This window comes from Ostrea edulis, chromosome 7 (genome assembly GCF_947568905.1).
Source record: "Ostrea edulis chromosome 7, xbOstEdul1.1, whole genome shotgun sequence".
In the NCBI taxonomy this organism is placed as follows: Eukaryota; Metazoa; Mollusca; class Bivalvia; order Ostreida; family Ostreidae; genus Ostrea; species Ostrea edulis.
Window position 1 is genome coordinate 85,854,738 of NC_079170.1, and position 27,872 is coordinate 85,882,609.

Below are 27,872 nucleotides of genomic sequence, written 5' to 3' on the forward strand. Positions count from 1 at the left end.
ACCGGTCTTGGTGACGTCTCCATATGAGTGAAAAATTCTCGAGTGAGAGGTTAAGCAAGATACAATAAATCAATCAAATAGACGTCAATCAATGCCAGACACAAGGCTAAAAAAAACCTCAGCATTTATAGGGCAGATTATCATCTGATGTTCAAATAGACGTCAATCAATGCCAGAGACAAGGCTAAAAAAAACCTCAGCATTTATAGGGCAGATTATCATCTGATGTTCAAATCGACTTCAATCAATGCCAGAGACAAGGCTAAAAAAAACCTCAGCATTTATAGGGCAGATTATCATCTGATGTTCAAATCGACTTCAATCAATGCCAGAGACAAGGCTAAAAAAAACCTCAGCATTTATAGGGCAGATTATCATCTGATGTTCAAATAGACGTCAATCAATGCCAGAGACAAGGCTAAAAAAAACCTCAGCATTTATAGGACAGATTATCATCTGATGTTCAAATAGACTACAATTAATGTCATAGACAAGGCTAAAAAAAAAAACCTCAGCATTTATAGGGCAGATTATCATCTGATGTTCAAATAGACGTCAATCAATGTCCGAGACAAGGCTAGATAGACATCAATATCAGCCGTAAAAGGCATGAAATAAAACACAATCAAAATCCAATATCATTTCAATACATATAAAATACACTTCTAATACTGTAAAAGACATTATTTTCGCTAAGGGTTAAGTATGCGTTCTTCCATAACCAACATTACCTGTGGGGGTAAAATATACGGAAACTGAATATAATATATATCATATCAAATATTTATAACTATATGTGTGGGGGAAATTTGAGTGCTTATTCAATATTACATGACCACATAATTAGTGTTAATTTCCCCCAAGTGTAAATAACCACGTTTACAGATCTTCACCTTAACCTCACAATGATTAAACTCGAGCAGAATAAAAAAAATATATACCTGTGAAAGTAACTGCTCAAAATTGAAGGTGTTTCCTCTGGGATTTTCCAGAACTAGTGTTCCCTTTTTATTGCCTCCCTTGGAATATTCCACATTCACAAAATGACACACAGGGGTCGCCACTGCTGAGTAGCTGACTCCCTCTGCCCCTGATAGCGGCCCCACGTATAATGTCTGACCGGCCAGTGATGCGGGTTTTGTGGTAGACGGGAGTTCATTTTTCAATCCAGAATCGGTGTACAGTATCACTCTTCTTCCCCTCACGCCAAAAACTGCCTTGATCTGATCATTCACAGAAAACAAAAATTCACCTATGTATTTTACAAACCACAGTCATCTGTCATAAATACCTAGAAAACCATTACAGCAACACATGGTTATAATGGAGTGCCTGGAACATTTTATTTTTCTTTATAAGTGTGATTCATTGCAGTTTACTTTGCCTTGTAATAAGCACAATTCATTACATCTAATGAGTTAATTTTTACTGTCATCAATGAGAGAAACAAATCTCACTTCCTTGTAAACCATATATCATTATAAGCATGTTTGCTACAGCCACGTTTTACCATACTTCCAATAAAGTGCACCGCCACGGCACATGATACGCCCGTCACATATTGTTAACATGAACATATCACCATGAAGAGATACATGTAGGTATGCATGGAACCAAATGTCATCCTTCCTTTAAGAATCTTACCCACTTTATGGCCTCATGTGACATTGCTTCAAATATTGATAATGTAAGCTTAATGATTTTTAAAAGGATATAAAAACATTTTCCCAAATGTTTTCAATGAAATGATTAAAGTGCAAGATAGCCCTTTATCCAAGCAAACAACTTACAATAAATGGGAGTACTCAAAAAGGTTGATTTATTCAACATATCAAAAAATACATATATCAGTATCTGCCTTTGTCAAATCTTCAAGTATAAAAGTAAAATATGCATGGTGATGTCAATATAAATAAATATAGATTAAAAACGGTTATTTCAAACACTGGTGCATCTCCTATGGTGTAGTTATTAATTAGAAAAAAATAATACATCATATATTTCTCAACTGGTTGTGTTAGACTTGAGAAATGCACATCTGCAGCTTTGCTCATTGTATTTTAAGGAATGAAGAACAATGCACAGCGTAATAAAACATCAAACATTAGTCATTATGTTTATTCTTAGACTGTAAAACTGTCATCTTAGTGAGACATGACAATCTGCACCTTGTTGTTGAGATATAAAATAAAAATATATTTTACAATATCATATTAATTCTTAAACTTTATACCAAATTAACTTTCAAAGTAATGGCTACCAATTAGAACTGTTCTAAAATTTGACAGATCAATTAGAAGGCCAGATTCCTCTGCCCAATTCCCGATTGCAAGAGATATAGATAGCACCTCCTTGATCAGATTGCTGTAACAGAAATCTTCTAAACTCATTAATTAATCTGTAATTTGACAGAATGCAATTTTTCTGTTAGCAAAATGCCTCCTGAATTGCTTGATAATTACACCCATGGGACAAGGGAAATTTCTCTTGTTACTGACACAAAAGAAATAATTTGTTTGTTATATACTGCTGTATAGTACAGTGTATATAATGAAGAATGTGTAGTTTCTTGAATTAACATTTTTTAATATGGTTATTGCAATACTATTTCATCTGTTCAGATTTACACAAATGCCCAATCTGCAGCTTTGTTCATTGTATATCTTTTTTCTGAACAATGCCACAGCCATAACAAAACATCAAAATACTAATCATTAAAATAGGCCTTTATACATATTGCAACCATTTGTTGTCTTAGTGAGAAATGATACTCTGCATATAGGTTGCCGAGAAAAAAAATTAAAAATTATATAGTACAATGTCAAATTAATTTTGAAAATAAAGACTAACCACAACAAACAAATTCACTTTCACAAATAATTTCTGGTATATCTGCAATTAAGAGGCTAAGATCTCTCTGCCCAATTCCCTAGAGATAAAGATAACACCTGCTTGATCATGTTGATCAGAGATGCTCTACACAAAACTCATTAATTAGTCTTGTCAAAATGCCCTTTGCATGCTACTCCCATGGGACAAGTGGAATTTCTCATGTTATTGTTAGAAACAAAGGAAACATTACATAGGCTAAAAAAAAGCTGTACAGTATATCATAAAAAAAATATGTGTTTTCTTGATGTAACATTTTTGAATGAGGTTTTCTACAAAACTCTTATATGAGTAGGGATTGTACCAATTATAACATACTTTTTTCAAAAAATCACTTCAACTAAATGTCACAGTGACCTTAAAGTACAGTGCGACACACCTTCTACCTAAGATGCATAAGTTGACCAAGTTTCATGATTCTAGATCAAATAGTTTTCAAGTTATGAGCCGGACAGGGTTTTACCATATTTGGCCATATCTTCTTAATTAAAAGTCACAGCGACCTGGTTTTAATGTGCGACACACCTTCTACCCAAGATGTATCAACTGACAAAGTTTGATTATTCTAGGCCTTATAGTATTTAAGTTATGAGCCGGACACGAAAAAGCTAACAGACGGACGGACAGACGGACGGAGATGAAGGCCATAACATAATACGGCCCGTCTTAAGACGGGCGTATAATAACCAATCAATATTTGTCTAAAATCATCAGCACATCAAAATGCATTAAAACACTCGAGGAAATTTCTTTGATTGACCTGAATGCTGTTGTTACACTTGGCGATCTTACCTGATCAATCAGCTGTTGGAGGTCCTTAAAGCCATTGCCTGTGGGGTTTTCTAGTAGCACAGTGGCCTGGTTTCCCTCCACCCCCTCCTGCGAGGGCATGCCCACCAGGACGGCATTCACAAACTTACAGAACGGAGTGTTCTTAGCTGGGGCTGGGGACAGGAAGCTGGCAGTCGCTAGTGGGCCACTACTCTCGCCTTGTTTTACAATGGCCATTTCTAGTTTTTCTTTCTTCACCTACAGATAGATTATTTAGCAGATCTGAGAGCAACTGATAAATGATGATCAAGTTCAATCTTTTGTAATCATCTTTTAACAAGAGATAAGAAAAATGAGCGGAAAAAACTTTTAAATATTGCTTATCTTCATGTACATAATCAAAGCAATATGAAGTCATTATTCATAAATTCACATAAGAAAACTTTACGATCCTCCTCTACATTTTCTAGGACTCACATCCATGGTTTCTTGTAGGAAAACTGTCTCTGACGGTGGGACGGGGAATGGTAAGAATGGCTGCTTAATGGCGTTACAGATGTATTCGTTAAACTCGCTGATTATCTTTCCCAGATTCTCCGAGGCCTTGTAATACACCGTGATCTTGTCTGATGGGACTAAGCCTCCCTAAAACATCAAATTCAACATGTATATAAATCCCATTGTCAATATCTAATCAATTCTATCCAATCTTGAGCCAATCAAGTTTTCTATATCCTGAACCAATTAATTCTATTAATCCTGAACCAATCAATTCTACTCAATTCTGAAACCATATCACATCAGCGTGCAAAACTGCATATCAATCCAGAAATTATTCATACCCTTGTATTTGGCATGAAATATTGTCTATTCATCAGATCATGTTTTTTGAAATACACATGTTTAATCACAATGTCACGGACATCTAAATTTTCGTAATTCGAATTCAGTTTTTATACTCACCAAGTTGTGACAGTAGCACTATTTTTTTTTTTTTTTTTTAGAAAATAGAGTGTGTAATCATTCAATGCCTATACAAATATGAGGAAAATTTGCTAATTACAAAATTTACTTCATGATACTTTTGTTGTTTCTGTATCTCCACAAACAACCCAAAACATTTATTCTTTGAATAGAACATGATACAACATTGACCTCTGACCTTTTGCCGTAGTTTCTGTACTCGATTGATGACTTCTCTGGCCACTCCCTCGTCAAGCATGCTCTGATCCGGAACTATGTCTAATAACACTAACACCTGAAAAATCCAGATTTCAATCCAATTAATAAACTGCTGATAAAATCCAAAGCGACAGCTGCCAAAGTCTGAAGTAAGCATTTCTTTCATCACATCGAGATCATTTTCAAGATTTTTTCTGCTCAACTTGACTTCACAATTTTTTTTATGTTTCACAAGTAGGTTTTACTGCATCAAAAAGAAAACACACTCAAAAGTCACTTATTTTTATGGAGGAAGATATTCGTAACAGAAAAATTTCTTGGTTGAGAAGCTGTCACATTCTCCAATACGAGAATTTGTCCACATCACGAAAAGAACGAATTCTGGATGCTTATAAAACTTAGTAATTACATTGTACAGCAGCCCAGTAATTACATTGTACAGCAGCCCAGTAATTACATTGTACAGCAGACCAGTAATTACATTGTACAGCAGCCCAGAAATAAGCATTTCACTGTACAGAACACCACAGAAAAGCATTTCTTAAAATGTCCATTTTTCTCAGTTTCAATTTCTAAGTCAGATGATGGGAACAAGGCATCCATGTCCTCACCTTCCTATCTGAGTGAGTGATGTCCTTACCTCCCTATCTGAGTGAGCATCATGTCCTCACCTTCCTATCTGAGTGAGCATCATGTCCTCACCTTCCTATCTGAGTGAGCATCATGTCCTTACCTCCCTATCTGAGTGAGTGATGTCCTTACCTCCCTATCTGAGTGAGCATCATGTCCTCACCTTCCTATCTGAGTGATCATGTCCTCACCTTCCTATCTGAGCGAGCATCATATCCTCACCTTCCTATCTGAGTGAGCATCATGTCCTTACCTCCCTATCTGAGTGAGCATCATGTCCTCACCCTATCTGAGTGAGCGATGTCCTTACCTCCCTATCTGAGTGAGCATCATAACAACTTTTTGTGCCGTCCTTGGTGTTGTCAAACTTGTACATCAGTTTCAGGTCGCCCTCTACCAATTCATATCCAGCCACAGTTATCTTCCCTGTTGACTGGAACTCTTCAAGCTGACCATCAGTCAGATCTTTTGCAGCTTTAGCAATAGTTTTCATTGCTCCCTGTAAACACAAGTTTCAAATCATTTCAAAATACCTTCGATTTATGTAAAAGGTACAAAGGACTGAAAATACAGTAAAACACGGTTGTACCAAACCTGCAGGGCCAGTGAAAAACAGTTCCTTATAACCAGACTTCATTATACAGTAAAGCACAGTTATAGTGAATCTCCAGGACTAGTGAAAAACAATTCACAATAACCAAACTCTGTTATATTCAATCAATTTTTTGTTAATTTCTTATCATCATAGTGGAATAAATATCACTTCGCAATAAGCAATGAATTCATTGTAAATGTGTTCATTACAGGCATGTTTTACTATATTCAGATTATTTTCAGGGTAAAACGTGGCAATTGTGTACACCTCATCTAAACGCAGGCTTTTTTATGACCTCCTACCTTCAACTTTGCACCAAGTGTCTTAAAATCTGCTTCTGCCACTAGGTGTGCCCCGAAACTGGATTTGTCTTGTGTGACCTTGACTGATTTGACATTCAGCTCCTCCATGATGTAAGACTGGAGGGACTTAATGTCCTCTAGTGCCTCTGGGTCACGGTGGATGGCCACCACTTCTTTGAGGGGGTACTTGAGGGGTAAGGTGTTTCTCTCTCTGGTTACCCGCCCCAGTTCTATAACAGACTGCATGCGGGACACGGCTCTCTCGATGGAGGTGTCAATCAGATCGTCCCTAAAAATGTTGTTATAAGAAATCACTTCTCTTTCCTCCACATTGTGTGTGCGTATACAAACACATTTCCAAGAGTTTTGCCTTTGACATCTTTACCTATTTTAGTAATAGCCATTTCCCCATGAATGTTAGGCAGATGTGGACAATGTGCAGATAAATCTTGATAAATACACATGCAGTATATCTATTTTAACGGCTGTGAATTCCGATAGAAACAAAAGCATAATGTAAATATAAAAAAAATGAAATCAATTTTGAAAATACATGTGGGAAGGAACCACAACAATTCATGCCTGTATACTGAAGCGCTAGTGTGAAGAACTGCAGTTCATACCCTCATGTATTTTAAAAATTAAATTTATTTTGTAAATTTAATTAGTAATGGATACTGACCGGTAGGTTGGTATTTATTTTGTAAATTTAATTAGTAACGGATACTGACCAGTAGGTTGGTATTTATTTTGTAAATTTAATTAGTAATGGATACTGACCGGTAGGTTGGTATTTATTTTGTAAATTTAATTAGTAATGGATACTGACCGGTAGGTTGGTATTTATTTTGTAAATTTAATTAGTAACGGATACTGACCGGTAGGTTGGTATTTGGAGAAAGTGGACGCTGCGGATGTCTTGGTCTCCCACGGACCTCGGGTCTATCAGCTTCCTCAAGTTCTGGAACATGTGTTCTGTTATGTATGGAATCATGGGAGCCTGGGAAAGATCGCCAAAATTACCCACGTACTCAAAGGAAGTTGAAAGTAGCTTACAGTATGATATGAAGTTGAAGGTAGTTTATGAAGAAGTTAAAAGGATGAAGGAGTTGAAAGTATGAAGAAGTTAAAAGTATGAAGAAGTTAAAAAGTTTGAGAAGTTGAAAAGATGTGCATTATGTACATGTAATTGTGTAATTATGTTGATTAAAAGTCTTGTTGATAAGGAATTAATAAAATTATAAATAGAAAGTGAATACATAATAAAAAGCATGATATTGGCTTGAGTATGCACTCAATAATACACCATAAAAATACCATATATATCTACACCAATGATTATTAACAAGAGTACCGCAAACGGTACATAACACGCCTGTGAAATGCTTACATAGGGTGTTTTTCTTGTGCTATAATTTGTATAACTTTGCTACAGGTAGTATCAGCCATCATGAGGCTGTGACAAACTTTCATATGAACAAAGGGTCTTAGGGCTATTCCAGAAATAAATACATGGGGGGGGGGGGGGGGGGGGGGGGGTCGGGAGGCACCTTTTGTATATACCAAGCACCCATAAAAAAAAATAAAAAATTACCCCATGACCCATCAAATTAATAAACTCATTTTACAATGACCCATCTAATAAAAAAAAAAAACTAACCAGACCCACCACAAAAATATTTTTAAAAATGAAAACGGTACAAATCTCGCGAGGTTTTCGGGACAAACATTCTAGTCAATGACGCGGTAATGCCTGTGCGACATTGTATCACAGTAGTTCTGAAGAAACGATGTCACATCAACAATCAAAGGCATCTATGGCGGGAATGTTGGAAAGATTGGGAGTCCAAACGATGCTATTATCATGAAATGGGTATGGATATGTTTTTCCACGAATCGTTCGTCTTCTAATGGAGCCTGCGCCCGGAGGCCTCTATATCACCATCACACCGACTGATAAATATAACGCATCGGTACCCTCGTATAAATCAACTAAGGTTTGCCTATTTTTATTAGAAAACGGAATACCTATTGGTTTCAAAATATTCCCAAAATCGATGCACTGTAAACTGTAATAATCTACAGAACAGAGTTCGCCGCCATCACGTCCAAAGGGACCCTATTAAACGCGCCTCTAATTTGAAGAGTGTCGTAATGGAAAGTTATGTGCTGCAAAGAGTGACAACTCGAATAGTTCTATGTTACTTTCGATTTCGAAAGCAGCATTTCGAAAGCACGTTTTCAATTCTCCCTCCGACCTTTTGTAACCAACACGACAAGAGCGACAATAAAAATATTCTAAAAACTCAACACCCACGTGGCACAAAATAAAACAATAGAAACTACCCACCACCCATAATAAATATTTTATTAACAATCCCACCACGGACCAATTAAAATATGAAAAAATACGACCACCCACACAAAAAAATATCATTTGCCGCCCGACCCCCCCATTTGATCATTTCTGGAACAGCTCTTAGCTTAAAAATCTAGATTTCCTCAAAATGGACCAAGTTCAACAACCTGTAATTTTTAAAAAAATGGAAGAAAATCAAAATCCTTCCCCAGATACACATCTTTAATACCCATACAAACACTCCACAAAATAAGATGGTCCTCACCTGAAAACTGTGGGAGGAGTTGGGCGGACAAATTATGTACCCTCCATAGAATATTAATTTCCAAATAGACTAAGTTCAACAACCTGTAATTTTCCCAAAAATTGTAGAAAATCAAAATCCATCCCACATGCACATCTTCAATACCCATACAAACACTCCACAAAATAAGAAGGCTCTCACTTAAAAACTGTGGGAGGAGTAGGGCGAACAAATTTTGTACCCTCCATATAATAATTATTTCCAAATAAAGGGGCAAAACTCCTGGCAAAAAGGTCGAAATGAATCAAAATTGCAGTATGATCTAGAGTGACCCACAAAGAAGCTACACAGCAAGTTTCAGCATGATTCGTGAAAGGGAAATGAAATTATAAAGCGAAAAACCCCAACAGACGGACGGACGTACAGACATCGCTGTACCATAATATGTCCCGTCTAAACACGGGCGTATAATAATTTAATTTCACTTGTAAGATGAAAAGTAAATTTAACACATTAACCATTCAAACTGAAATATGATGAAAACGTTGATATGACTGTGATACTCTAAAATTAGGTTAAATCATGCAATCATGAACTCACCATTAGTCTGATCATGGTCATCAGGACAGAGAAGAGAGTTTCCAGGGCCTCTCTGCAGTCGTCTAGGCCGCCCTCCCCCTGTAACAGACAAAATAAAACTACAATGTCTCTGTAGACCACTGCTTCACAACATTACACAAAACTATGACAATTTTAAATAATAAGGTCAACATCTTTTTACGATAGCTCACTAGTCTCACCCAATGTAACGAATCGACAATCTATGGCCTATGTTTAAAACAAAATTGCATCTAAAGATGAAAAAATCTCATTTTAAGACCATATGAATGGTTCTTAAGGAAGCAGATAAGAATAAAATGGAAAGAAAGATAACTCTGATATAAAATGCACGCATTTTGAAACGAGCGGGCTCTAGATCTCAGTCCAGTACACTTTATCATTTTAGATACTTTAATTAATCTAATTTTCACCCTATCCGCCAAATTGACCAATCTAAGGATTAAAAAAAAAAGGGTGGTGGTGTAGGGTGGGGTGGGGTTAAAAATAAGCCTTTTGCCCTCAACTCCACATCCACTATTTTTCTGAAAATTACGGGATGAGATTTTTCATGTACATTACAACAATAACCATTAAGGCATTTATTCTTTACAGTTCCTATCTGATTTCTTACAGATTGGATGAGCAGCTTTCCTGCGATTAGTCTCACCTTTAGTCTTTTCCTGTTCATTCTGACATACCAATTGGTCAGCTGGTCCACAAACTTGACAAGCCTTGGCATTACAGTGTACAGACGATACGCTGAGAATGTATAATATAGACATACATATATCATTTGCATGCAGTCAGTAAATTCTTAAAACTCTTAATAAAAACTCTATCACTGGATGTCTAAAACGGACTTTGTAATTTACAAACCTTGCATTTCCATCCTGACAAACTTGATGAGTGACTGAGCTAGGGACATGATCCAGCGGTCTTTGTAATTGGATCGTTTGGTGATCTTGCTCTCATTGTACAGAAACTCTAGACCTTCCTCCTAACAAAAGAAAATCATAAAGCTGAATTAAAGCACAACTGTACTGTGCCAGCACTTCCCAATCCAGTAACACTGGACACAATGGTAAGCTTAACAAAACATCCATTAAATAATAAACATCATGCTGTGGGGCACATTTCTTTTATTTCTAATAATCTCTTAATTTTATAGGTGTTGTTGCCACAGGACCAGCTATATTCTAAGCTGCCCTAAACCCTGATGTTACTATCAATTAACTCTTATATGTTAAGCCATCACTTACAGTCTGATGTTACTATCAATTAACTCTTATATGTTACAATCAATTAACACTTATATGTTACAATCAATTAACACTTATATGTTAAGCCATCACTTACAGTCTGATGTTACTATCAATTAACTCTTATATGTTAAGTCATCACTTACAGTCTGATGTTACAATTAACACTTATATGTTAAGCCATCACTTACAGTCTGTTACAATCAATTAACACTTATATGTTAAGCCATCACTTACAGTCTGATGTTACTATCAATTAACTCTTATATGTTAAGTCATCACTTACAGTCTGATGTTACTATCAATTAACTCTTATATGTTAAGTCATCACTTACAGTCTGATGTTACAATCAATTAACACTTATATGTTAAGCCATCACTTACAGTCTGTTACAATCAATTAACTCTTATATGTTAAGCCATCACTTACAGTCTGATGTTACAATCAATTAACTCTTATATGTTAAGTCATCACTTACAGTCTGATGTTACAATTAACACTTATATGTTAAGCCATCACTTACAGTCTGATGTTACAATCAATTAACACTTATATGTTAAGCCATCACTTACAGTCTGATGTTACTATCAATTAACTCTTATATGTTAAGCCATCACTTACAGTCTGATGTTACAATTAACACTTATATGTTAAGCCATCACTTACAGTCTGATGTTACAATCAATTAACTCTTATATGTTAAGCCATCACTTACAGTCTGATGTTACAATCAATTAACACTTATATGTTAAGCCATCACTTACAGTCTGATGTTACAATTAACACTTATATGTTAAGCCATCACTTACAGTCTGATGTTACTATTAACACTTATATGTTAAGCCATCACTTACAGTCTGATGTTACAATCAATTAACACTTATATGTTAAGTCATCACTTACAGTCTGATGTTACAATTAACACTTATATGTTAAGCCATCACTTACAGTCTGATGTTACTATCAATTACCTCTTATATGTTACAATCAATTAACACTTATATGTTAAGCCATCACTTACAGTCTGTTACAATCAATTAACTCTTATATGTTAAGCCATCACTTACAGTCTGATGTTACAATCAATTAACACTTATATGTTAAGCCATCACTTACAGTCTGATGATACAATTAACACTTATATGTTAAGCCATCACTTACAGTCTGATGTTACAATCAATTAACACTTATATGTTAAGCCATCACTTACAGTCTGTTACAATCAATTAACACTTATATGTTAAGTCATCACTTACAGTCTGTTGTTACTATCAATTAACACTTATATGTTACTATCAATTAACACTTATATGTTAAGTCATCACTTACAGTCTGGTACAATCAATTAACACTTATATGTTAAGCCATCACTTACAGTCTGTTACAATCAATTAACTCTTATATGTTAAGCCATCACTTACAGTCTGATGTTACAATCAATTAACACTTATATGTTAAGCCATCACTTACAGTCTGATGATACAATTAACACTTATATGTTAAGCCATCACTTACAGTCTGATGTTACAATCAATTAACACTTATATGTTAAGCCATCACTTACAGTCTGTTACAATCAATTAACACTTATATGTTAAGTCATCACTTACAGTCTGTTGTTACTATCAATTAACACTTATATGTTACTATCAATTAACACTTATATGTTAAGCCATCACTTACAGTCTGATGTTACTATCAATTAACTCTTATATGTTAAGCCATCACTTACAGTCTGATGTTACAATCAATTAACTCTTATATGTTACAATCAATTAACACTTATATGTTACAATCAATTAACACTTATATGTTAAGCCATCACTTACAGTCTGATGTTACAATCAATTAACACTTATATGTTAAGTCATCACTTACAGTCTGATACAATCAAATAACACTTATATGTTAAGTCATCACTTACAGTCTGGTACAATCAATTAACACTTATATGTTACAATCAATTAACACTTATATGTTAAGTCATCACTTACAGTCTGATGTTACAATCAATTAACACTTATATGTTACAATCAATTAACACTTATATGTTAAGTCATCACTTACAGTCTGGTACAATCAATTAACACTTATATGTTAAGTCATCACTTACAGTCTGGTACAATCAATTAACTCTTATATGTTAAGTCATCACTTACAGTCTGGTACAATCAATTAACACTTATATGTTAAGCCATCACTTACAGTCTGATGTTACAATCAATTAACTCTTATATGTTAAGTCATCACTTACAGTCTGATGTTACAATCAATTAACTCTTATATGTTAAGTCATCACTTACAGTCTGGTACAATCAATTAACACTTATATGTTAAGTCATCACTTACAGTCTGATGTTACAATTAACACTTATATGTTAAGCCATCACTTACAGTCTGATGTTACTATTAATTAACACTTATATGTTAAGTCATCACTTACAGTCTGTTACAATCAATTAACTCTTATATGTTAAGTCATCACTTACAGTCTGGTACAATCAATTAACACTTATATGTTAAGTCATCACTTACAGTCTGATGTTACAATCAATTAACACTTATATGTTACAATCAATTAACACTTATATGTTAAGTCATCACTTACAGTCTGGTACAATCAATTAACACTTATATGTTAAGTCATCACTTACAGTCTGGTACAATCAATTAACACTTATATGTTAAGCCATCACTTACAGTCTGGTATCTGTCCACATTCTGCATGAAGAATCTGTAGGCATTGTACCACGGTAGGAAGACATCCTTAAGCACTCTCTCCACCCCCTCCTCCTTAAACTTCAGGCCCTCAGCCTTCACAGCTGGGGAGTTACACAAATACAATCTGTAAACGGACAGAAATTATAACGGTGACTGACACAGAGAACTGTTAGTTCATAGTACCACACTGTCATAATGTCGTTAATCATTGGCCAGAAACTGAAAATATCCATTCGAGCACCAATTTTATAAAAAATGTTTATACATCATGGATCTAATTGTTCTGAATTTCAGATTTATGTCTATGTTCAGAATGACATTGTGCATAAATTATTACATTAGGATTGTCAGGTGGCATTGTACATAAATTATTACATTAGGATTATCAGGTGACATTGTACATAAATTATTACATTAGGATTATCAGGTGACATTGTACATAAATTATTACATTAGGATTATCAGGTGACATTGTACATAAATTATTACATTAGGATTATCAGGTGACATTGTGCATAAATTATTACATTAGGATTATCAGGTGACATTGTACATAAATTATTACATTAGGATTGTCAGGTGGCATTGTACATAAATTATTACATTAGGATTGTCAGGTGGAGAAAAGTTACCTGTATTACCATACATTTGGTTTCCATTACATTTAACTTACACACATGTACCAGTATCCATTACATTTAACTTACACACATGTACCAGTATCCATTACATTTAACTTACACACATGTACCAGTACATATATCTTATTAAAAGCACATGTAAGCTTCAGTACTTGGTTTGTTTTTTTCTAAGTACATATATGTCTAAATATATGTACTAACTTGTGACTAACAAGTAAAATCTTTATTCAATTTAGATAGTAGAGAATCTGGTTCCTGTAAATCCATTTATAATAGCAGGAAATAAAGTTTTAACAATTTTGCAACAACAAAAAATTCACAAAAATAAATTCTAATACAAAATACCTGTCATGTCTTTAAACAAAAACATGGATTGTCAAAGGTGTAATTTTGACCCAATGTCACACAATGAAATACATGAAGAAATTGACAGATTTTTGGTTTTTATTGACTGTTTACCTGAGTGCATCTGCTCCATATTTGTGTACAATCAGCATGGGGTCTGGGTAGTTCTTCAGTCTTTTGCTCATCTTATTTCCATCTCTGAAATGTATAAACCAGTACACTGTAAACACAAAGCGAAGGTTATGTACGGTTTGTGATCTAAATGAAATAGAGAATGAGTTTCACTTTATTTTAAAACGCTCTCTATATAATGACTTGAGAGAAAAATATGTTGAGAAATTTTATTATACAAAACCCAGTGTTTCCAAAACTGATTAAATTACTCAGGGTCAAAAATACTAAAGAACTGATTAACTTTGGAAAATTTCTACAATATGCAACAAAGCTATGGAATTCTCATACGGTGTGACTTTATTTATGTATATCCAATGAGCCTGTGGCTCATGAAAAGAAAAAAAAAATCAAGAATTTTACAATTTCAGTAAAATAATGTCTAGAGGTTGTTTGTATTCACATGTATGAACCAGCACACTATCAACACAAAGTCTACAGTTCTATATTTCCAAGAATTCAATCATGAAATCAAGAGTGTTGGGACTGAAAGTTCAAGTAATACTACAGTGGAACCCCGTTTATTACGTTTTCCATTTTGTCACGATAAAATAACGTAATACCGGGGGCAACGTAATAAACGTTCCCAGTTAAATCCGATAAAAATATCATTTGGAAATTGTATATCGTCCGTTGGTACTCCGTGAAGGGGTGTGTGAATATATCTTTACTGTTTCTTTGTTTAAAAGACTATTATACTTTGTTTTATTTACATCTTATCTTTAATGTCCGTAATTCTTCATGTTCTTATCCCTTTTCTTTATTTCGGTGTAGGATACATAAGGATGTTTTGATAAACGTTGCTTTTTCTGCATTCGTTTGGACCGCCATTTTGTTCAACTTTAAAACAATGCGTTCATGTAAATTTCTCTCAATAACTCGTTCCGGTTCGTATTCAACATTCGTATTAAAAAATAACAAAACATCGTTTTTATTAAGTTCTCTAATTAAACAATACACAACACAATAAAAAAAATCCCACCCAAAAAACAACAAAACTATAGACACAAAACGCACACGATACCCAACACTTGCACACTTCTCACCAACGATAAACATGCACGGAGAACAATTTAAGCGCAATCCACATAAAAAAAAAATATAATGATGCACGAAGATTTTATTTATAACGCTAAATGATGGCACTAAAATCACGTGCACATCAAGGGATTTTAAAATATTCACTGAGGTAAATGCCGTGCACAAATCGGCCGATAGATTGGTGTATGTATGGACGAGATTTACGAACACCCAAGCTGCATGTCCAAACAACGAACAATTTTTTTAATTGAACACCTTTAGTCACCTATGTCCAAGCAGTTACCCAAGCGGTTGTAACATTGCTACGATAAATTTTGTCTTTCTTGTTTGGTACCAAAGCTGTCCGTGAATAGAGTTTTAATAGCGAAGGTAATCACACTATGCTGAACACGCAGGTGGTTGAGAAATTATTTCTTTGATTATCAAAATATGAAAAATGAAGTAAATTTCATAGAGTACAATTTCTAAATAAACATTATTTAATTGTTTATCACTGGCTTCTATACGGGGTAATCACCTGTATTGATGTCGCTAAATCTATCAAAGCGTGATCAGTCAAGCGTCTCTAATCCCCAAACAGACCAGGAAATTTACGTGGTGACTGCCTCAGGCTGTCAAGGTGTGAATGGCTTATTATTTTGAGAATCACTATTGAATAATTAGGGGTTTATTATGTTTTTGTCGGAATATTTACAACGTAATACCGAGTCCCGGCATTATAGGACAACGTAATAACGAGGTCTATTTTATATAGGTTTGTTAAGAAATGGTTTTGTGCTTTGAAATTCCAACGTAATATGCGGACTAACGTAATAAAGGGGGAACGTAATAACGGGGTTCCACTGTAGTATGCCTATAAATTCTGAGAGTACTTTGTCTTTTTCAAAACCTTATCACTTCTTCGCCTGCCATTGGTATGTGTCTCAAACTGAGAGTGAAGCCACACTTACTCTGCCAACACAATTCCATTGACAATCAGATTCTTGAATGGTGGTTTTCCAAACAGCAGCGTAGAGAGGACGAGCAGTGTGTAGAACCTACAGTTAAACGCAGTTGTGTGATTCTTGAGGTGTGATACCATTTTAACTTTCGGAAGTAAAGCTGAAGTGAACTTCAATTATCAAATTTTGCTACATTACATCTACTACACAAAGAAACACAAACATTTATCATTTTATGCATGGGTAATTAGTTTCTCTGCATCGGAATTGTCATGGTTTATGAAGGAATAGTACACTTTGACATGTTCCCCACTGTGTGGGTAACCATTCCCTACCATCCTCGGGTCTGGTCTATTCCCTCCGCAATGAAGTCGGCAGGGAACGTGTCATCAAACTCCTTCTTCCGCTCAAATGGATAGTGGACCTGGGCGTAAGGCATGCTACCACTCTCAAACCAGCAGTCAAATACCTCGGACGTTCGTCTCAAAACTCCTTTTCCAAGCTTTGATGGAATGGTGATGTTGTCAACTCTTGAGATGAAATTTGATAATTACACACACAATAACGATCACCACCCAAACTTTGTAAAATAATCCTGAATATCTATACAAAAACTTGAATATTCAAGGAATATACATGTGTATGTATTGTGTGCAACACTTCCTGTGAATATGGATGTGACCTTCAACTCCACAAGGTCATGTATGTTTTTCAATCAAAATAATTTTAGGAAGATGTGATATGATATACAAGTAATTTTGATTTGTTCTCCCATGACAAAATGTATATCAACCCATACAACTGAGCAAGAATAAATGTGTTAAAGCTACATGTATATCAATTAGATTATTATCTCCTCTATGTGTTGCAGTGCATGTACGTTCAACTTGTGATACAGAAAATGTCCTAAATCTTACGATTCTCTATGAAGGTCTTTGACTTCTACCCCGGACAGCCTCTTCAGTTCTTCCACGGACCCAACACAAACAATCTGTGGTTCACAACAACAAACAATGAATCCAAATACAGTCCGACTAATAGAACTGTTGTAACAATGCCCAGCTCACAATATGGAATAATAAAAGATTTCTACTATCCTGGCAGATACTTGACAATAAATAGCACTGCTACATATATTACAGTAACTGCAATGGTGTTCATGCTTTTATAAACTACAGCTCCCCACCTCTTCTCCGTCCTCACTGATCCAGAGGGGAATCGGTGTTCCCCAGTACCTGTTCCGAGATATTGCCCAATCCCGAGCCTCCCGAAGCCAGTTTGCGAACCTCTTCTCCTTTACAAAGTCTGGCACCCTAAAAATAAAACATAGTAAAACTAGATAAACACTGTCTTATCCACTATTCTCTTTAATAATCCAACATTCTCTTTAATCTGACCACATCCTCTCTAATAAATCCGATATTCTCTCTACTCCGACATTCTCTATAATCTGACCACATCCTCTCTAATAAATCCGATATTCTCTCTACTCCGACATTCTCTATAATTGACAACATCGTCTCTAATAATCCGACATTCTCTATAATCTGACAACATCCTCTCTAATAATCCGACATTCTTTATAATCTGACAACATCCTCTCTAATAATCCAACATCCTCTGTAATCTGACATGTCAGAACTCCATTTCACAGTAAATTCCATCACTATTTTCAGTCTTAACAATCTTGTTCCTTATTCTTTACACAGAGCAATCCAATATCCTCTCTAATCCGACCCAAAATTGATCTCCTGGAACATGTCGGATTAGACAGGTTTCACTATACACAAATCTCTGATCAATTAACATACATGTCTATACACACTGCTATAATTCCACAGTATCAGAACTATCGCACAGTGTATAAGTTATCGTAAAATTCCAATCTGTATGACAAAACAACAGCCACTGACCAGTATGTTTTCTGATTGTTCTCCAAAAGCTGCGTTGTCGCCTGTTCAACTCGTACAAACCAGCTGGGCACAGCCTTGTAAATCAGTGGGGTCTCTGACCTAATTAAACAGATCAGAAAGTTAATGTCAATATCCGAAGAATCTTTTAAAAAAGACTGAACAGGAAATGTTATTTTGATATCTCTTATCTTGACACATTTGTATAGCAGTACTTCGGATACTTTGATATAGAATGTGATCCTTCAACATTATAAAAATATAAAGAACAAAAACATAAAGCTGGCTTTTCCCCGTACATTTACTACAACACGAAGGACAGTAAACATTTCCGGTTACCTCCAACAGAAAGGATAACTATGTTTAAATGTGGACTGGTGCACCAAACGACCCCTCTCCTTCAGGTTCTTTGAAATAGCCTTGTCTGCATCCTACAATGGCAGACACGAAAATCATTTCATTTCAAACCAAAGCAAGCTGTACTAAGACATTTGCAATCACAGGTCATGAGAGCATTACGTGTACAAAATGTACTTTCTACGATAAAAAAATTCTAAATGTATTCCTTAGAGGAGAAAAGTTAAATCACCTTGACGTATTGGCCCTTGAAATCTGTGACCTGATTGGTGAACTTTCCGGAAGCATCCACAGGACAGATGATTTTCATGTCACGAGTGATGATGCCATACTTCAAACACACTCGGTAATCATCCTGAAACACGACACACCAACTGATATACATGTAACAAAACAGACATTTTGCATGATTTCCCCAACAGATCTGAGAGAAGTATCCGCTAATTTCGAAATAATTTCATTTCTTCATGTTTGTGTAACAAAGGGTACCCTAGATATATACATTCTACTATGATACGAAGTGGGAATGATGAATTCATCCTGTAAAGCCCAAATTTAATGTACTTATATATGTATTCGAAATGAAGGAGCCATTTTCAAATATAAAGGCAACTATAAGCCATACACCATGAAAACTCGGGTGACCAAGAAATGTTCAGCTGAACTTATACAGAATCTTGAGATTTTATCATTTTAACTAGGACTTCTATTGTCATTATTTCTGGAAGAGCGTGTTTGTATCTGAATAAGCATTTGAGATGACCAGTAAGGATGTAGTAAAATGGGTGGGAGGTCAATTAAAGGTTTGATGTTGCAGAATTCTGAATAGATGCAGATCCATTTTCTACAACTAGACCAAGCTAATTGTATAGCTGTGAACGTTTTCATTGTCTACAACTAGACCAAGTTAATCGTGTAGCTGTGAACGTTTTCATTTTCTACAACTAGACCAAGCTAATCGTATAGCTGTGAACATTTTTATTGCTAAGCTACTGAAAGAATCTTGTAACAACCAATCATCCTGATCATGTGTTCTTATTTAATGAATGGCCATCTAATGTTTCGACCTCTGACCTTCCAAAAAACTCCATCGATATTGAAGCCATTTTTGTTTTGGTATGTTTATGTATCAAAGGAATTCCATGAATGCTTACATACACATATATTTATATGAGAACCTTACTTTCATTAAATGCATACTGTACATTTATTTAAAATCTGTTTGCATGTCGAAGCAACCAAACATATTCATGGGAAAATAGAAGTTCTTGCAAATGAAGAGATATACAGTGTATGTTAAAATGTCACTATAGAACAGTTGAAGGAGAACATCATTGTGTATAATACTGGGTATATGTCATAAATCATAAACAATGTCATCCTTCATATGAATACTGTGGAATCACGTTAAATATCAATTTTTGAGGATTGTGAAGAGTAAACATTTTCCATGGGATTCAATTTTGTGGATATGGTTTTAGTACACTGTGACATCATAAAAATTGTGTATTTTGTAGTAGCTTGAAATTCAGGGATAGAGATATAGATGATATCAAGTACAGTGCCTCTCTAAAGTAGGGTGTCTTATGGACAATGATTGATATACAGATATGATTAATTACAGTACCTCTCCAAAGTAGGGTGCCTGGTGGACAATGTTCGAGATACAGATGTTATCAAATACAGTACCTCTCCAAAGTAGAGTGCCTTATGGACAATGATCGAGATACAGATGTTATCAAATACAGTACCTCTCCAAAGTAGGGTGCCTGGTGGACTATTCCTGTACCACTCTCAGCTGTGACATAGTCATCCATCAGAACGCGGAAAGCTCCAGTCTGCTCTCTCATCTACAAAATAAATGATTATGACATCAGTGAATTCAAGATTACTACAGATCTTGTATTCAAGGAAAAAATCACACCCTCTGTCTCTATAGTCTTTTACCTCATATTAAAATGTGTGTACAGTGAAAATTACAAAACTAGCATAAACTTACATATTTGAAGTATGGAAATACTGGTTCTATATGAATGTAAACTTACATATTTGAAGTACGGAAATACTGTTTCTATATGAATGTAAACTTACATATTTGAAGTACGGAAAAACTGGTTCGTATTTTTTGCCTTCAAGCGTCCTCCCCTTAAATCTGGAAAAGAAATTTTATGCAAATTTACAGTGCATGTGATTGCAAAAAATTTGTCATCTTAAAAAGCAGATGTCATTTTCTAAGTAGTAAATTCTGTCTCTAATTTTTTAAGATTAATAATTCTCAAATCTGTGCCCCCTCCCTTCCACAAGATCCACCACAAAAAGAAATGATTAATTCCTTTCCAAAACTACACAGGGGCTAAGCCCGTTTTGGGCCCGAACTCTGTGATACCATAAATATAGAAAGGGGTCTAACTCTGACACAGATAAAAAACTAAAGTGAAATTGAGAGAACAATGACGTATATCTTTGTTATTTTAAGAACCAGTGACTTGAAATTTGGCATGCAAGTAGTTAAAACATTAATCTATGCAAGGAAAACGACAAACTACGCATAGCTTACCTAGTTTAAGATTTTTTAGGCATTTGAAGCGAGTGGTTAGTTTTTTTTATCTGTGTCAGAGTTAGACCCCTTTCTATATTTATGGTATCACGGAGTTCGGGCCCAAAACGGGCTTAGCCCCTGTGCAAAACTACTCATAAGTTAGATCCTAAGTCAACAACCAATCACATTCTCATTTGTTGACAACCAATCACATTCTCATCTGTTAACAATCAATCACATTCTCATATGCTGAAAACCAATCACATTCTCATCCGTTGACAACCAATCACTTTCTCTTCTGCTGACAACCAATCACATTCTCATCTGTTAACAACCAATCACATTCCCATCTGTTGACAACCAATCATATGCTCATCTGTTGACAACTAATCATATGCTCATCTGTTGACAACCAATCACATTCCCATCTGTTAACAACCAATCACATTCTCATTTGTTGACAACTAATCATATCCTCATCTGTTGACAACCAATCACAATCTCATTTGTTGACAACCAATGTCATTCCCATCTATTTTCAACCAATCTCATTCCCATCTATTTTCAACCAATCACATTCTCATCTGTTGACAAGCAATCACATTCTCATCTGTTGACAAGCAATCACATTCTCATCTGTTGACAAGCAATCACATTCTCATCTATTTTCAACCAATCTCATTCCCATCTATTTTCAACCAATCACATTCTCATCTGTTGACAAATAATCACATTCTCATCTGTTGACAAGAAATCACATTCTCATCTGTTGACAAATAATCACATTCTCATCTGTTGACAAGCAATCACATTCTCATCTGTTGACAAGCAATCACATTCTCATCTATTTTCAACCAATCTCATTCCCATCTATTTTCAACCAATCACATTCTCATCTGTTGACAAATAATCACATTCTCATCTGTTGACAAGCAATCACATTCTCATCTGTTGACAAATAATCACATTCTCATCTGTTGACAAGCAATCACATTCTCATCTGTTGACAAGCAATCACATTCTCATCTGTTGACAAGCAATCACATTCTCATCTATTTTCAACCAATCTCATTCCCATCTATTTTCAACCAATCACATTCTCATCTGTTGAAAAATAATCACATTCTCATCTGTTGACAAGCAATCACATTCTCATCTGTAGACAACCAATCACATTCTCATCTATAGACAACCAATCACATTCTCATCTGTTGACATCATATAACCTCCCACTACTGAATTAATTCTTACTTCTCTAAGATTGTGTATTCATCTGCCTTCTTAAACAGAGCCTCCAGTCTGGCTTCCATCATGATGTAAACTTTCCCCGTGGATTTGTCTACAATTAACAAAACCCAGTAGGATTATATTCAAAATTGCTCATATTTCTCTGTTCTATAAGGTAGACAAGCACATTATTTTGAGCAAGAGTAATTTTCAAATAAGCAATGGATAACATTTTACAACTACAAGAGCTCATTGTTTGATCTCTCACCTTTGACCTTGATATAGTCCATGTCGGGGTTCACACACACAGATAAGTTGCTAGGCAATGTCCAAGGTGTTGTTGTCCAGGCAATGATCGCAACATCAGGGTCATCCAAGAGAGGAAAATTAACAATGACTAAAATATAAACGAGAAGTATCGTTAACAATGTCAAAATTCAATGCCTGCACCTTTTAGCATCAGTGTATGAGTTCACACTCTAGATATTTCCTACATTAAAATTGCAATACAATGCTGTTCAATCTTACTTTATACAGTCAAACCTTGTTATCTTGAACTCGATGGGACCAAGAAAAAACTCCCAGATATTGAAGGACTCAAGATATTGAGGGTATAATACTTAGAGAATAAGTGGTTGGGACTACAAAATCACTTTGACGTATCCATGGTATTCGAGACATCAGTGTTCCAGACACCAAAGTTCAACTGTATCTAATGCTAAAATTTGAATTTATAGCCATATGATTAAAGACGAAATAAGTTACACAATAATATAAATACCCCCCCCCCCCCCCCCAACATTTAGAAAAAATAACATTCTAAACCAGAAGTCACCTGCTGGATCCACCACATCCTTGTAATTCTGTCCCGACTCAAAGTTTGACAAAGGAGTGTTGCAGGCAGTGGAAAAGGGCATGACCTTTGACCCTTTATAAACTAGTCCTTTGTTGTATAGCTCTTTGAACACCCACCAGATGCTCTCCATAAAGCTGGGATACATTGTCTTATAGTCGTTCTCAAAGTCGATCCACCGACCCAGGCGAGTCACAATCTCCTGAAAGGTACATTCAAAGCATTAAAATGTAAAATAAGTTTTGTCTAGAATACATCATTATTACCAGACTCATTTTAATTTTCATCCACATCTACTGATGATTTCTATTTATATCTAATTCTAGTGTTGTGCAATATTTAGAATGGCTTACAAACACTTGGACAATAAATACTGAACAATTTCTATAGCTCTCAACAGTTTCTTCAATCTCAAGCCTGTGCATACTAGATCACGTGTTGATAAATAATAAATGTATATATTAACTTGACTTTCAGCAAAGGTACCTAAGCAGAAATGAATGTGAAATGGGCCTATCAGAGTTAAATTAAGACAGACTTGGAAATAGTTTGAGCCTTTCAGTTATTCAATTACACCCCCCCCCCCACCCACTGCAGTTTGACTCACTTCCCAGTCAGTAGAGTATCTCATGACGATCTTCCTGCACTCCGCGTTATAAGCCGCAATCCCCATTTTCTCCACATCCTCCGGGCCTTTGATGCCTAATGTTTTGTCAATCTCATATTCCTACAAAAAGCAAAAAAAATGTGTACAACAATAACACAACAAAGCTTACAAAAGTAGATGTGAACATTGTACAAGCTTAAAAAATTGAGTAGCTTGTGAGGGTTTATTGATTCAAAGTACAATATCATTCTACTTTAAATACTGCTGATGTTTTTTCTTAACGTTACAGAAATATTTTGACTAAAACAAACCAGTATTTCGGAGACATCTCATTGAACTAACAAGTTACTCACCGATTTTTTTTTAAAAAGTTTATAAATGTTTTAAGGAATTCACCACTTTCCAGTCATTACAATTCCATTTTGTAAATAATGATACAATTATATAACTTCCGACAGACTCAATCAATATTATGTATTTACGAAACAGTGGCTTCACGTAACTCTGAAAACTCCACCCCTCATTGGTTAATAATTAATATAGACAAACAATGATGGCCAAATTGGTGGTTAAATTTTTAAATTAACAAATAGGGAATTTTCATAAGAGTTTTACATTGCAGAAGGCTAAGCTTGTTAGCGAAAGACTCCTGCGTAAATTGAGAGGGTTAACACACATTCATAACAGTCATATGTGGTCCGGATAAAAGAGCTTACCACCGGTAGACCGTGACAATCCCATCCAAACCGTCTGTCCACGTGAAACCCAGTCTGATGAGCCCAGCGGGTTACCACGTCTTTTATAGTTCCGGCCAGGATGTGTCCATAATGAGGCAAGCCCGTGGCGAATGGGGGACCATCATAGAATGTGTATCTGTGATATCAAATCATTTAATACTTAGATAATTGTTCTGTATAGTTGTTAAAATTTCTGTATTCCGGTCATTCTATCTTATATAACTCATGTTGACATAACAAGGTATGATTCAAAATACCAAAATGTAGTTATTATTCTCAATTCAAAGTTTAAATGTATGAATATTGCACGGTGTATGCATGATTTTCGAACAATTAGAAAGGACATGCATGAAAATCAAGTGAGCCATTTTCACGGTGCATCTTTTGTCTTTGCTCATTTAGAAATAAGACGGATAATCAAAGCACCAAACTTTCTGGGAAAATTCAAATGTGCTACAAAATTTAATTTTATATACTGCACTCACCGCGGTTTTCCTTTTGACTGTTTTAAAGACGTGCGAAAAGCATCGATTTCCTTCCAGTATTTCAGAATTTTTTCCTCTTCACCCGGGAAGCTAATGTTTGTTGTTGGAACTGATTGTGCCATATCAAATATATTTCACTGGAAATAAACAAGATGTAGAGTGATAGAAAGCATATTTTACAATGAGTGAGGAATGATGTGGACCTAGGGTCCCATTAAGCTGTCGATCTGAAAATACATGTAATCTCATATAGTGTATTACTGTAATACTATGTACATTTGTTAGGCCACAAAAAAATGTGTTTACGGTCATCAACCAACCATTATATATTTTTGCCCCAACCCTAATTTTTTTTATCGAAAAATATGACTTCCGGGAAATTTCGTCTCCTTCTGGAACTGAACCGTATTACTCCATTCTGAACAATAGTGACTTCCGCCATTGGAGGGTTCAGTGAGGAACTGAACCGCTATTACTCCATTCTAAACAATGACGACTTCCGCCATTGGACAGTTCAACGAGGAACTGAACCGCTATTATTCCGTTCTAAACAATGGCGACTTCCGACATTGGAGGGTTCAGTGAGCCACAGGGATTACCGTACAAACTGCATTTTGCCCTTTATGATCTTATAACAAATATCTTTAACTATTTCTTTAAATTGTACATTCATACCTTAAAAATACCTGCAGAACATAATATTATGATTGATACTGCATTCTTGTTACTTGGAATGTCTTTGGTTAAATGTTACAATTAATAATAGATAATAATTCTTTCCATTTGTTTCATCTCTGACCTTCAAAGAATATGCCCACCTGAAATAAGTGTTATTGCACCATTCCAAAATTCCATGACATTTATAATATTTTCAACCAAAATCATGACTTCAATATAAAGAACCCTTGGGGATCCAGTTTAGAATAGGTCCTCAGTACCCCTTGCTTGTCGTAAGAGGCGACTAAATGGGGCGGTCCCTCGGATGAGACCGCAAAAACCGAGATCCCGTGTCACAGCAGGTGTGACACGATAATGATCCCTCCCTGCTCAAAGTCTGTAAGCACCAAACATAGACACCCATCACTGGGAATGGTAAAGTCTCCATATGAGTGAAAAATTCTCGGGCAAGACATTAAATCCAACCAACCAACTAGAGAACAATTGCTTGAGATCAGGGCTTGAAATTAACATACGTTCATCAGTCCATGACTGGTTAAAATCCTGGCGTACGGACATACATTTGTTTTTGTTAGAACGATAGAACTGGTCAATTTTTTAAAACGTTGCCTTCGCCATTCCTCTGTAGACATCAGATGAACCCGATTAGTAAATATATCAAGTGCTGCAATATTGTCCGAGGCATATCGAGTTAAATCCCATTATCTATCAATTTCAAAAACATTAACGAAATTTGTTTAATATTTGTAGATAACCTTGGTGGACTGGTAAATTATTTAAAAATTAAACCTCATCAGTCCGACTGAACTAGTGACATAAAAAGTAAGTTTCAAGCCCTGGAGATCATACCACTCCTAGCAGACGTCACACCACCTCTAGCAGATGTTGAGGTTGTTACAGTAAACACACCACCCCTAGCAGATGATGAGGTGTTACAGTAAACACACCACCTCTAGCAGATGATGAGGTGTTACAGTAAACACACCACATCTAGCAGATGTTGAGGTTGTTACAGTAAACACACCACCCCTAGCAGATGTCACACCACTCCTAGCAGACGTCACACCACCCCTAGCAGACGTCACACCACCCCTAGCAGACGTCACACCACCCCTAGCAGATGTCACACCACTCCTAGCAGACGTCACACCACCCCTAGCAGATGTCACACCACTCCTAGCAGACGTCACACCACTCCTAGCAGACGTCACACCACCCCTAGCAGATGTCACACCACCCCTAGCAGATGTTGAGGTTATTACAGTAAACACACATTTTTTTAACCTTATAATTATATTGTGATGATGTTATGTTCACAGTTTTGTGTTCAATTAAAGATAATATTAGATGGAAAATGATTTTAATAAATGTAGTAAAGAAATATATAAACAATGTAGACAGATGGAAAATACCCCAGTTTCCATTGTCTCAATACCCCCCCCCCCCCCTCCTCCAGAGGTTTGCTCTCATAAAAAAAAAAAAAATGTTACAGAAGATATGGTCGTGTAAAACAGTATTACTATCTATGAAAAAATTCCTTTCTACCCAATTTTCTTGTCTCCACTGATAAGGGAACAGAAGTAATAATTGCAATACCAGTGCACTGAAACTTATTTTCTTACTTTTATTTTGACCATTATAGTAAAAAATATTTACACTCGCAAATGTTTTGTCAGTAATCATGGTAATACGTCTTGGATATTTCACTGTTTGTAATTCTCAAATATAAAAGTGCACCACATATCGACTTTGCCACCTATTGGCATGTATATGGTATATATTTCCAT

The 27,872-nt window shown here is 35.5% G+C and overlaps 2 protein-coding genes across 4 annotated transcripts in view; one reads left to right on the forward strand and one right to left on the reverse strand.

Annotated features, from left to right (window-relative positions):
• LOC125653998 (serine/threonine-protein phosphatase 6 regulatory ankyrin repeat subunit B-like) overlaps nucleotides 1–27,872 on the forward strand; it is a 1,068,599-nt gene that overhangs the window by 646,616 nt on the left and 394,111 nt on the right. The window lies entirely within an intron of this gene.
• The window catches only part of LOC125657106 (isoleucine--tRNA ligase, cytoplasmic-like), a 36,721-nt gene that overhangs the window by 715 nt on the left and 8,134 nt on the right, over nucleotides 1–27,872 (reverse strand). For 2 of the 3 annotated variants that reach the window (XM_056142812.1, XM_056142810.1), the window contains exons 2-28: nucleotides 25,408–25,544; nucleotides 24,902–25,058; nucleotides 24,186–24,305; nucleotides 23,561–23,780; nucleotides 22,994–23,122; nucleotides 22,750–22,837; nucleotides 21,051–21,111; nucleotides 20,711–20,809; nucleotides 19,192–19,314; nucleotides 18,942–19,033; nucleotides 18,606–18,704; nucleotides 17,879–18,005; nucleotides 17,610–17,683; nucleotides 17,028–17,222; nucleotides 16,702–16,788; nucleotides 14,654–14,737; nucleotides 13,533–13,677; nucleotides 10,449–10,569; nucleotides 10,240–10,331; nucleotides 9,573–9,650; nucleotides 7,248–7,369; nucleotides 6,370–6,658; nucleotides 5,783–5,971; nucleotides 4,823–4,918; nucleotides 4,138–4,305; nucleotides 3,682–3,918; nucleotides 942–1,223 (exon numbers count right to left, since the gene is read on the reverse strand). In XM_056142812.1, coding sequence (XP_055998787.1) covers nucleotides 942–1,223; nucleotides 3,682–3,918; nucleotides 4,138–4,305; nucleotides 4,823–4,918; nucleotides 5,783–5,971; nucleotides 6,370–6,658; nucleotides 7,248–7,369; nucleotides 9,573–9,650; nucleotides 10,240–10,331; nucleotides 10,449–10,569; nucleotides 13,533–13,677; nucleotides 14,654–14,737; nucleotides 16,702–16,788; nucleotides 17,028–17,222; nucleotides 17,610–17,683; nucleotides 17,879–18,005; nucleotides 18,606–18,704; nucleotides 18,942–19,033; nucleotides 19,192–19,314; nucleotides 20,711–20,809; nucleotides 21,051–21,111; nucleotides 22,750–22,837; nucleotides 22,994–23,122; nucleotides 23,561–23,780; nucleotides 24,186–24,305; nucleotides 24,902–25,058; nucleotides 25,408–25,529 — 3,696 coding nt within the window. In that variant the 5' untranslated portion in view covers nucleotides 25,530–25,544. The remainder of the gene's footprint in view (nucleotides 1–941; nucleotides 1,224–3,681; nucleotides 3,919–4,137; nucleotides 4,306–4,822; nucleotides 4,919–5,782; nucleotides 5,972–6,369; nucleotides 6,659–7,247; nucleotides 7,370–9,572; nucleotides 9,651–10,239; nucleotides 10,332–10,448; nucleotides 10,570–13,532; nucleotides 13,678–14,653; nucleotides 14,738–16,701; nucleotides 16,789–17,027; nucleotides 17,223–17,609; nucleotides 17,684–17,878; nucleotides 18,006–18,605; nucleotides 18,705–18,941; nucleotides 19,034–19,191; nucleotides 19,315–20,710; nucleotides 20,810–21,050; nucleotides 21,112–22,749; nucleotides 22,838–22,993; nucleotides 23,123–23,560; nucleotides 23,781–24,185; nucleotides 24,306–24,901; nucleotides 25,059–25,407; nucleotides 25,545–27,872) is intronic. The other variant, XM_056142813.1, reaches the window with a different exon arrangement.